The sequence below is a fragment of the Balaenoptera ricei genome, chromosome 1 (genome assembly GCF_028023285.1).
Source record: "Balaenoptera ricei isolate mBalRic1 chromosome 1, mBalRic1.hap2, whole genome shotgun sequence".
Taxonomy (NCBI): domain Eukaryota; kingdom Metazoa; phylum Chordata; class Mammalia; order Artiodactyla; family Balaenopteridae; genus Balaenoptera; species Balaenoptera ricei.
In genome coordinates, this window is record NC_082639.1 from 9,398,059 (window position 1) to 9,409,908 (window position 11,850).

The 11,850-nt window shown below is 53.1% G+C and overlaps 1 protein-coding gene across 1 annotated transcript in view; it reads left to right on the forward strand.

Annotated features, from left to right (window-relative positions):
- TNFRSF8 (TNF receptor superfamily member 8) overlaps positions 1 to 11,533 on the forward strand; it is a 31,070-nt gene extending 19,537 nt beyond the window's left edge. Inside the window, exons 10-12 of the mRNA XM_059894133.1 lie at positions 4,725 to 4,750; positions 7,061 to 7,250; positions 10,906 to 11,533. Coding sequence (XP_059750116.1) covers positions 4,725 to 4,750; positions 7,061 to 7,250; positions 10,906 to 11,150 — 461 coding nt within the window. The 3' untranslated portion in view covers positions 11,151 to 11,533. The remainder of the gene's footprint in view (positions 1 to 4,724; positions 4,751 to 7,060; positions 7,251 to 10,905) is intronic.
- Positions 11,534 to 11,850: the final 317 nt, after the last annotated feature.

Consider the following 11,850-nt stretch of genomic DNA (forward strand, 5'->3'; position numbering starts at 1 on the left):
CAGGATTTTGTTGTTGGTGGTGGTGAGATTTTTGCATAAAGGGTCTCACCCTTGGCACTGTTGACATCTGCATGGGATCATTCTTTGCCAAGCGAGTTGTCCTGTGCATTACAGGATGTCAGGCAGTTCCCTGGTCTCTAGACACCCCGGATACTAGTAGCTCCTCCCATCTGTGACAGCCAAAAATGTCTCCAGGTATGGCCAAATTTCCCCTGGAGGGGAATGTCACTCCTGGTTGAGAAACACTGATTGAAATTCTTTTAACCCTTTTTAAAGGACACTATACTCATCACTTTATCTGTTACTTCAGGCAGGTTTAAGTTGGAAAAATTTTTTGTTTGTTTTGAAACAATTTCAAACGTACAGAAAAGTCTCAAGGACGGTGCAGAGAACTTATTTTTTTTGAAGCATTTGAGAGTAAGTTACTGACCTAATGCCGTATCATCCCTGAGTACCTGAGTATTTCACACGCCTGTAGTAAAACCATCAACATCAGAGAATTCACTTTGATGCATCACCACCAACTAATTTTCAGACCCCAGTCAAGTTTCTTCATTGATCCAGATAATGTCGTATAGAGCAAAAGAATGCAGTTCAGAGTCTCGTACTGCATTTGGCGGTCGTGTCTCGTGTCCCCTCCAGTCTGGATTTCCCTCCCGGTCATGACCGTGCCACTTTGGAAGATTCCACCAGTGATTCTGTGGCTGGCCCTCACCTTGGGTTTGCCTGACGTTTCCTCACGCTTGGATTCAGGTGGTGCGTCTTTGGTGGGAGGATCCCAGGAGTGAAACATCCACCCCACCAGGTTTCCTCTTGTCCCTTCCCCGCCATGTTCACCATGAGCCCTTGATTAGGGTGGTGTCTGCCAGGCTTCTCCACCATGAAATCCTCTTTCCTCCGTGGTCATTGCTAAGTACTCTGAGGTTCTGTGAATAACTGGTGCCTCATCAACTTTGCTCCATTTCTGTATGTATATCTCTCTGGACTCATAGATTCCTCTCTTACTGTACTGCCATCATTACTTAATTTGATGCTCAAATTTTCCCAGTTTAGGCCAGTGGGGGCCCCTTCAAGCTGGCTGTTGTGTCCTTTTGTCCCCATCCTCTGTGTTTGGAACACTTGTTTTTTCTTTTTTCTTTTCTTTCTTTCTCTTTCTTTCTTTCCTCCCTCCCTCCCTCCCTCCCTCCCTCCCTTCTTCCTTCCTTCCTTCCTTTCTTTCTCTTTCTTTCTTTCTTCGTCCTTCCTTCCTCTTTCTTTCTTCTTCCTTCCTTCCTCTTTCTTTCTTTCTTTCTTTCTTTCTTTCCCTTTCTTTCTTTCTTTCTTTCTTTCTTTCTTTCTTTCTTTCTTTCTTTCTTTCTTTCTTTCTTCTTCTTTCCTTCCTTCCTTCCTTCCCCCCCTCCCTCCCTCCTTTTTTCCTTCCTTCCTTTCTTTCTTCTTCTTTTTTCCTTTTTTGGCCAAGATGGGAGAGTTTTGGGATCTTAGTTCCACAACCAGGGATTGAACCCTGGCCCTCAGCACTGAGAGTGCCGAGTCCTAACCACTGGACCGCCAGGGAATTCACTGGAGCACTGCTTTATTCTACGATATTCCCAGCTTAGCTTGTAATTCCCTGCCCTGTCCTGGATTTGAATCTATGGGTGCTTGTTGCCAAACGCCTTCCTTGGGTCTGTTCTGCTTTCCACAGCAGCCGGGACCCCAGGCCAGAGAGGGGATGGGACTGAAAGGGGAGAGCAATGGGAATGGAAGGGATGGATAACTTGGGTGTCAGAACCCACGTGCTTGGCTTGAGCAGCCCTCAGAGAAGCCCTGGGAAACCAGGCACTTCTCCCCAAGGGAGGAGGGGCCCACCGATGCCCAGTGCGTGTGTCCCTGGACTTGTGTCCTGGGATGCTGGACATATTTTATGAGAAAATTGTTCTTATTCCAAAAAGCAAGGATACCAATAAGTGAAGACAGTGGACTGAAGCGACATTTTAGGGGAAAAGCACTTATGAAATCTGACCTCTGTACTTGGCACGATTTGTTCTAGGTCTTTATCAAAGTACTCATGAGGGTTGTAACACGCCTGTAGGCTGATGTTGGTGCCTTCTGGATTCTGCCTTTTCACCTTGATGTTATTTTATGCTTGTTTCCGAGAGTCAGTATCGAATGCTGATTTTCTTTTCGGTGTGAGGGAGTTGCCAAGCCACTGGAGTAACCTGGGGCCCCTGTGTGCTAGGTGGCCTCCCAGTCACCTTCCCTTTTAAACGTTTTAATTAAAAAATTCTAAATGGACTTCATTTTTTAGAGAAGTTTTAGACTTACAGAAAATTTGAGAAGTTAGTACAGAGAGTTTCCGTATAGCCCACACCCAGTTTCCCCTATTATGAGCATCTTACATTAGTGCGGTAAGTTTGTCGCAATAAACAAACCAATACTGATACATTACTATTGTATTAACTAAAGTCCATACTCTGTTTAGATCTACTTAGTTTTGCCTAATGTCCTTTCATTGCTCCAGGATCCCACCCAGTACACCACATTACATTTAGTCATCATGTCTTAGGCTCACCTGGCCTGTGACAGTTCCTGGCTTTCCTTGTTTTTGCTGACCTTGGCAGTTTTGAGGAGTTAAGTTGCATCCTACAACTTGCTTGTCGGTTAAGTTGTAGGATGGCTCTCTGTTTAGAGTTTGTCTAGTGTTTTTCTCCTGATTAGATTGGAGTTGTGGGTTTGGCAGAGGAAGACCATACGGGTTCAGTGTTATTTTCATCACAACATATCAAGGGTTTATGCTCTCCACGTGATTAATCCCTGGGCACCTTCACTTTTGAGTCTCATTTAATCTTCATAAAAACTCTCCAAAGTTGGCATGATCTGTCCTCTTTTCCAAATGAGAGAACTAAAGGCTGGGAAAGGTGAAAGATGTTGTGCTGGGGTTTCACTGCTAGGAAGGCCTGCGATGACGGACTAAGCTGCTTTATTGTTTGGCACCTGTCTTGTTTTCCATTTTTTGGTTATTATAAACTGCACCGCTGTGTACAGGCTGGTCGCTTTCCTTCGGGTTATTTCCTGAGGGTGTGTCCCTGAAGAGGGATTACTGGGTCAAAGTGTGTGAAGTTTTCATTGCCCGAGGGCTCTTGAGAAAGAGGAAACCAGTTCACAGGGCATGAGCAGCTGTGTTCCTGTTTACCCACGTCCTCTCCAAGACTGCATTTTATCATTTTAATTTCTTTTGTCTTGTTACTTGGTCACACCCTTTTTTTCCTATTTTTGACTTGCTGCCAAATGACAGTTGGCTGCTTGCAAAAGTCAAAATCACTCTCAAAGGACGAAGATTTGGCTTCACTGACATCATTTAAAAGAATGTGCCTCAGGCCAGACAGTGTTTCTCAAAGCGCTGGCTTGGGCAACGGACAGTGGCCGCCTCGTGGGAGGGGGCCACGGCCTCTCAAGGTGACCGCTCTGCTGGCAACAGCAGTTACCAGATTTGTTAAATCAAGAGTCAAGAATTGTGTCATTTTACACATGTGCTTCTTTTGACCATTATTCTGATCCATTTCCCCTTTAGACACTTTACCTGCTGATGGTCATTTAAAAGGGACATGGAAGAGTGTCCCCCAGACTGACCTGGTGTCCACACAGCAGGTTCAAACTGCCCGTCTTGTATTATCGTGGTCAGTCGGCCTCCAGTGAGCGTTTCTGCTAGGATTCGGGGATGCTCATTCCCTAGAGGGGCTGAGGTCAGACGGTCTTCCAGAGGTGACTTAGCTGGCATGCTGGCCTCTTTTCACGAGGTTTCTCTGGTTAGGTGTGCACACCGAATAGCAACAAAAGCCAAGTCTCTGTAGGTGACCTCTTCGGGAGTTGTAAGAGGCCGTGTGCCCCCAGAGGACGGTCAGCTCCTGGGAGTTGACTCGCCCTGGCTTAGACAGGTGCCTGGTACCATCTCCAGCTTTCCCAGGTGGCCACTGGGCCGTGATTAAATGTCAACATATACTAGGCCATGATCCGGAGCCCAGTTTAATAGGAGAGGAAAGTTGGAGAGGAGGGTGGCGTTTGGGATGAGAAGATAAAGGTCGTGCCCTAAGGATCATTGCATACTGAGCCCACCAGAGGGTGGGATTGCACGGAGTGGGATGACCGGTGAGACTGGTCACGTGGGCTATTTCAGGCACATGTGATAGAAAACCGAACTCACGCTGGCCTGAACCAAAAGGGCTCCGGGGTCCGCTGGCTTTAGGCATGTCCGATGCAGGTCTAAGAAAAGGTCCTCAGAACCTGTCACCCGCTCTCTATCACCTAGGGGTCCTCTGTGTGAGTTTCACATGGTGCTCCGGGGGGTTCTGGCCTCTCCAGCCCCTGGAGGCCACCAGGTGGTAGCAGCAGCCACGGACCAACTTCTGACCCAGCAGAAGTGTCTTTGGCTCCAGCTGGGGTGCGCGCCCGTCCTGAACCACTCCTGTGCGTGTGTGGGAGTGGGTGGGCTGCGGAGGGGGTCCGGTGTGCTGAGGGGACCTGGTGGCTGGAAAAGAGGTGACTCCCCCGTTCTCTGGCTGCCGCTGGGAAGTGAGCCCCTGGGCCCTGGGCCTGAAACCCGTCCACTGCTCTCCAGGTCTGACCGAGGCACCAGCTGCCACCCTGGGGGCAGTGGAGGGGGCATTTGCCCACAGGTGGGGGGGGGGACAGGGCCAGGCAGCTGCCAGACCCGCCTTGGTGAAGTCACTGCTCTTTTGCTCTTGCAGATTCCAGGCCCGGGAGGAACCCGACAGTAAGTAGCCCCTCCCTTGCCTCCACCCCAGCTTTGTGCCCCTAACTCTGACTCCTTCCCTAGCAGATCTGCTGGTTCTGAGAGTGGCTGCGTGGATCCCAGCCCTCCCAGGGCCCAGGTGCAGGTTCCCCTGCAAGTTCAGGCCGGGTCTGCCCCACGCAGGGAGCGCTGAGCACAGTGGGGCTTGAGCCAGGCCCTGGCCGAGGATGCGGAGCCCCACCCCAGACAGCAGCCTTGGCTCCTGGCTCATCCTGCCGGGGACTTCCAGAAGGGCCTGCCAGACAGTGGATTTGGTTTTGGCCATGTGGGTGCCGGGTGTGGTCAGAGGGAAGGCTGTGTTCATTCCCCCCTTTCTCCATCACTCCTCCGTGAGTCTCGGCCTCAAAGCTGGGATGTCAAATCAGCAGCACAAACTTCTGAAACTTGAGCTTTCTCATATGGAGCACTTACGGTGAACTAGGCACCTGGCTTTGTGCTTTCTTGAAGTTATCCTGGGGAGTCCTTACAAAACACAGAGGTTGGTACTGTTGTCCCACTGTGTAGAAGAGGAAACGGGTGCCCAGACAGGAAAGGTGGTTCCACGGTTGGAAAATAGATCAGCTAGGATTTGAGGCCTGGTTTGTGTGACTCCAAAGCTCGTGCCCTGAACCGTTACCCTGAGCTGCCTCCTAGCAAGAGCGTTTTCACCTGCCTTTTATGAAGTGCTCGCCGTGTGCAGGCGCTGGGCTGGGGGCTTTGTACACGTTACTGCTGATCCGGCAACCACCCAAGATGCGGTGCATTCCCTCATCGGGCTTGTCCTGGCGCCCTGCTCTGTGCCCAGCCTCCCAGGGGCAGCGCGGGGACCAGTGCGGGGGAGATCAGGGGCACTGCCGTCCGCAGCTGATGGGGGGGAGCAGGACAAAGCACACCACATGGGCTGGGTCTCAGGTGTGTGTATGGTTCGCCCGCTTTTTTTTTTTCCACTTATCAGTTCTTCTGTTACTTTCTTTTAACTCACACTTTCGTACACGAGAACGGTTTCCATCCTTTATTTTTAAACGTAATAGATGGAACCACAATACAAGTTCAAGTTCAAATCATGGGAGATCACATTCAGACATGCTTGGGTCAGACAGGTTGCTGTTATGAGGCCAAGAAATTTCATGAAAAGGTATTTAACGATTTGTAAGATAATCAAATATCTTCTGGCCACGTGGGCCAAAGCATTAATAGTAACATGTTCAAGAATACCGTCTTCTGGACTTCAAATTATTTTAAAAGAATATTCAGGGGACTTCCCTGGTGGCGCAGTGGTTAAGAATCCGCCTGCTAATGCAGGGGACACGGGTTCGAGCCTTGGTCTGGGAAGATCCCACATGCCGTGGAGCAACTAAGCCCGTGTGCCACAACTACTGAGCCTGCGCTCTAGAGCCTGCAAGCCACAACTACTGAAGCCCGCGTGCCTAGAGCCTGTGCTCTGCAACAACAGAAGCCACCACAGTGAGAAGCCCACGCACTTCAACGAAGAGTAGCCCCCGCTCGCCGCAACTAGAGAAAGCCTACACGCAGCAACGAAGACCCAATGCGGCCAAAAATAAAATGAATAAAAAAAAAAAAAAAAGAATATTCAGGATTATGTAGCTATACTTTCTGCCTTACAAACTCATTCCCTTTTGAAGGCTGAAGGTAAATGGTATTTACATTAGAACATTTTACAAGAGCACTTCTCCTTGGCACTTACAGAAAAGTGAAAAACGAAACCAACACTTTCCTGAGACATAACTGTTTTTAGAATACATTTGTGTGATCATAAAAGGCTGCTGTCCCAGGAGCAGGGGAGTTGGGGTGGGCCTGGAGCTGATACTTGTAGACTGGGGCTAACGTGCATGGATTCCAAAGCGAGATACTGGGTGGGGTTCGAGCACTGGCCGGACACTTACCAACTAACCCTGAGCAAGCTACTTGACTCCTCTGTGCCTCAGTTTCCTGATCTGTAAAATGGGGAGGGTGCTAATATTAGCCACCTTGTAGAGTGGTTGTTAAGGATTAACACATGTCAAGGGCCACGCGCGTGGTAAGCATTGTATGCAATGCTGACAGTATCGTTATTCAGTACAAGTTAAAAACAACGTGACTTCACAGGGTCCCACACTCAGGTATGTCAGGCTATCAAGGCTGAGAAGCCCAGGGTAGCGCGTGACGGCTTTAAAGCAGAGAGGGAGACTCACTGGGGTCTATGGAGATGAAGAAACAGGGGTTCCCCAGCTCAGAGACTGGGGGAGGTTGGGGCATCCTGCATCAGCACCATTTCCTCTGTGCCCACTGCAGCTGATCAGGAGGGTGTCAGTGGCGGAGCCGGGCACTGAGGAGCAGGGGTTAATGAGCCCCCCAGCTGTGGAGACCTGCCCCAACCTGGAGAGCCTGCAGCTGCTGGAGGCCAGCCCAGCCAGCGGCCCCTCCACCCCCATGGACCTTCCCGAGCCCCGAGGGACCACGGAGCACACCAACAACAGGATTGGTGAGTCGGCCTGTTTGGGGGGGTCCCGGGGTGCTCAGGGGCAGGGGGAGATGGGCCCTGAGCCCCCAGCGGGGGCTAGAGACCCTGAGGACGGAAGGCCCAGCAAGGAAGAGGCAGGGGTTCCTCCACTGGCCCTCATGAGTAGGAGACGATTTTTGTGAAGGAGTTAAGCCATTCTCAGGGGTATCAAGCCGCTTGCTCCACCTCTTCATCCCAGTGTAAATTTCTGTAAAACAGGAATAGCAGGAGTTCTGACTTCACGGAGCCCAGCGTGAAAATTCGTGCAATGGTGCGCATGATGTTGTCCTGGGGGGTGGGGCTCCCCCTGCCTGGTGCCTGCTGTGATTAGAGGGAAAGTTACCGCCAGCCCCGCCCCCAACGAAGGGCCCCTGAGGGGGATGGAGGGAGACATCAGGGAAGTAAGAGCTGCCGCTTGGCTGACGCATTTGGGCAAGGCACGCTCGTCACCTCTTGTCACACAGCCTTCTGAGGATGGGGTCTTTCCCTCCTTTTTACAATTGGGGAAACAGCGGTTCAGGGGAGAGAAGTGATTTTCCCAGTCACACAGCTACCGAGTGGCAGCACGGCTGCAGGCTCCAAAACCCCTGGTCTGTCCGCATCAGTACCCTGTGGTGGAACCCGGAGACCAGCGCGCCCGAACTGCAGCCACCCTCCAGCCAGGACGAGCCTTCCCTTCCCGCAGGCCTCCTTGCCTCTCTTCCCCTCCTCTCCACCCTGCTACAACCAGAGCGTTTCTACCAAAATGGATACCTGCCCATGTTACACCCCTGCTTGAAGCCCTCCAGGGGGTCCCTGGTACCTGCAGGGTAAATTCCAGGCTTCTTATTCCGGCATTTAAGCTGCATCCTCCCCACCAGGCTTGCCAACCTCCCCACCCCACAGGTCTGCTCCTCCCACTCAATGTCAGTTTCCTAATCTACGGAGCCCTCTCTCACTTCTGAGCTCTGGGGGCGCTGCTTTCTCACCTGAAACAGCCAACTCCACCTCCTTGAATCTAGTTAATTCTTGATGTCCTGAGGACCCTGTGTATTTGCCTCCTCCTCCAGGAAGCCCTCCCTGCCCTCTCCACTCTCCCGTCTAGGAGACACCCCTGTGCTGTGCGGCCCCAGAGCCCAGGCCTCCCCTCCTAGTGTCCTCAGCACCCAGCAGTGTGTGTTTGCAGCCTCCTTCCCCACCCCCACCCCCATCCACTTGGCTGTTAGCTCCCCGGGGGCAGGGCCTTAATTGGCTCCATCTCTGTCTTTGGAGGGTTAACCATCACTGAGATAATTCCAAAGAGGCATTTGTGATCGTCCTACACATTTGTGTGGCAGGGATTGGTGGATAGAACTCTTTAGGGCAGAACCCTTAGCACCAAACTGAAACTTTTGGAATTGTAGCTTTCAGCATGTTTTACTGGAAAAGAATGTATTTTGGGAAATACCGCTTCAGGCATCTCCTGCAAATTTCCTAAGAAGTCCTAATTTGAACATTTGAGTCAATGCTGAGTGCAGTGCCTGGAACCACAGGGCTGGGGCTCTGGGAGTGTTTGGGGGGGAGGGGGGAGGGAGGCACCAGGCTCCCAGGTGGGCTGGGGCGTGGGCAGCCTGGCCTGTAAGCCTGGCTGGTAAGCAGGTTGGAGATTCTCTTGGGACATTCAAGAGATGGTGAGCCCTTTGTTCTCCTGACACCTCCCTAGAGGAGTACCCCCTTGTCCAGTTCCCAAGGGGACCAAACTCTGGTTGCACTTTACCCCTCTACCCCTGGGCACCAGGCAGGGGGAGCCCCTTCCCCTCATCTTCATCCCCCTCCCCGTCCAGGACAACTTCCTTGGATTCTGGAGCCCTGGGTGGGGCAGGAAGTCCAAGCAACTTCTGGAAGACCCTCCTCTCCCAACTGGGGAGTGGGCAGCCCTGTGATGGGGGATAGAGCTAGAGGAGTCAGGACCCGAGGAATGTGAGGGGATGATAGCCCGGCCCCCAGCTTTGGCTGCTTCTCCCTGGACAAACTCACCCCTCTTCTTCCATACCCCTACTCCTCTATGTCTGTCTGTCTGTCTGTCTCATCTCCTCTAGCACTGTGTGGCCTCCTCTGTGTTCTCTCACCTCCTGGGGTCCCCTCTCCCTCACCAACACTGGCTCCCATCTTTTGCCAGCCCTTCTGTTCAGGTTCCCAGGGCAAAGGACCTGCAGGTCTTGATGGAGGGTATGTGACTTGAGGCCACGCTCTCTCTTTTGGGGTGTAGGGGGGGCTCCCAGCCCATAGCTTGTTTCCCGCTTGTAGCCTTCCCTCTAGTTCTCACTGCTATTTTGAACACTTCTCTCTATCCTGGAAGTATCAAAGACCAAAACAGAAGAACTGGCATTATGCAATGGGGTTGAGCGTGCGGGGGCCCCCAGAATCTTTGGGGGGGTTCCTGAATCAGAGGGGTGTAACTGGGTTCCTCAGAGAGGCAGGGATCCCGAGCTCCCTGCCCCACCCTAGCGCTCAAGTTCCCTCTTGAGCTTCCCCATTCAGACTCCAGAGAGAGTTCCAGGGCTGAGCCGTTGGGAGCTAGCACCCTGCCCTGAGCTCAAGGCCATCAGAAGCTGGGCTGCTGGTGTTTGGAGTTAGCTGACCTGGGTGAAGGCCAGGCTCCCCACGTCCCAGCTTCTTGGGCACCTTACTTAGCTCCCCTGAGACTCCAAAGCCCTAGTAGCAGGTGGTCAGCAGACCGCGGGGGATCATGCCTCTAACAGGCTGGGCTGGTTATTCATCCACGTGAGCCACACAAGCGGCCCTATGTGCTAGGCAGGTACATAGCAATAAGCGATAAACATCAAGATATACCGGCCCCTGCAAAGCTGTCCAGATCACAGGCTGTTGGTGATTATTAACAGGGTTGAGGTTTCTGTAGGGTGTGACCATCTGTCTGGGTTTGCCCAGACTGAAGAGGTTCCTGGGATGTGGAACTTTCAATACTAAAACCAGTAGGAGCATCTCAGGCAAACCAGGACACGTTGCTGTCCCCCTGCCACCACCACCCGCGCCCCACCCCCGCCCAGGTTTTTGCTTTAGGCACGTGGATATGAACTGAAAGGGCAGCTGGGCAGGGTGGAGTTTCTTTGGGGATTTCTACTAACTACCTGGTGACCTTGGGCAGGTCATTTAACATCTCTGGGCTCCAGATTCTTTATCTGTAAATGGGGATCACGATAGACTATCTACCTTGTGGAAGTGATGCGAGGATTCGGGAGCTAATGTGTGAAAAGCATCTGGAACAGCGTCCGGCACAGGCTAAACTCTGCGAGTGTTCACTGGTGCTATTGGTGTCAATGTCATTCCCCAACTTCTCCCCACGGCTTCCTTTCTCTCCTAACCGTGTTCTCTTCTCTTCTACCCCATCTTGGCAGAAGTGTCGAGAAAATCACAAGCGCTTCCTATACATGGGCCAGTCCTTAACCCCTCAGCACACAGTTCCTAGCTGTTTTATCTCCTTTGAGCCTCAGGCTACCTGTGAAGTCGGTAGGGGCCTACTGTGTATCAGAGAGGCTGTGCCGTCTGCCTGAGGCCACACAGCAGAAGTGGCAGAGCTGGGACCGGGACCCTCCTCTGCCTCCTTGCTTCCATCCAGCTGGAGCCCTTGCCTCATCTCCCCCACCCTTTTGCCTTGCAGAGAACATCTACATCATGAAGGCCGACACCGTGATTGTGGGGACCGTAAAGGCCAAGGTGCCTGAGGGCCAGGGCCCGGTGGGGCCGGCAGGGCCCGAGTTCGAGGAGGATCTGGAGGTGGACCATGCCCCCCACTACCCGGAGCAGGAGACGGAACCACTGACGGGCAGCTGTGGGGGCGTTATGTTCTCGGTGGAGGAGGAAGGGAAGGAGGACCCCTTGCCCACGACCGCCTCTGGGAAATGAGGCCTGGCCTGGGCTGGGACTGAGAGGGCAGCTGGGCGCCTCTGGGAGGCCACGGTGACCCTGGTGGCACCAACCTGGTGGCAGAGGCCCATCTGGCCTGAGGTGAAGTTCCAGCATCCAGCGGTAGACCCAGCCTATCAACGCAGGAGGCTCTGCTGGTCTGTACCTGCCTCCCCACCCAGCTGCCCCCCAACCCAGACCCTGGGGAGCCCAGGCCTGTGCAGCAGAGACAACCAAGGGGCTGGATCTGAACAGCTCTGTGTATTGGGGCAACAGCCAGCCAGCAGGGCCTGGGCACCCTGCCTTCTGCGGCTGTCAGTCCTTCCCTGTTCTGTAGCCTCCGCGGTGGGCCCAGGGTCCAGGCCACGTCACTGTCTCCGCAGCAGGAGGCGTCTCGGGACCCAGATACCTGCAGATTCTTAGCAGCTGTGCTGCCCCTGCCCGGCCAGAGACCCTGCCCACCCAGCTGCTGCCTGGAGAAGGGCCTGCTCTGCTTCGCCCAGGGGGGCTTCCTCCCCGCATGGAGAAGGGGAACCGTGGGCCCTTCTTGGGTCCTTACCCGCTCTGTGGGCACCGTGTGCTCTGTCCTGGGCCACCAAAGATGCGTCTTCCCCAGATCTACCACGTGCACAGATCCTGGTGGTGCCAGGCCCTGCCTTTGGCTCTAGCCTCTCAGCACTCATGATGGGGGTGTGGGTGT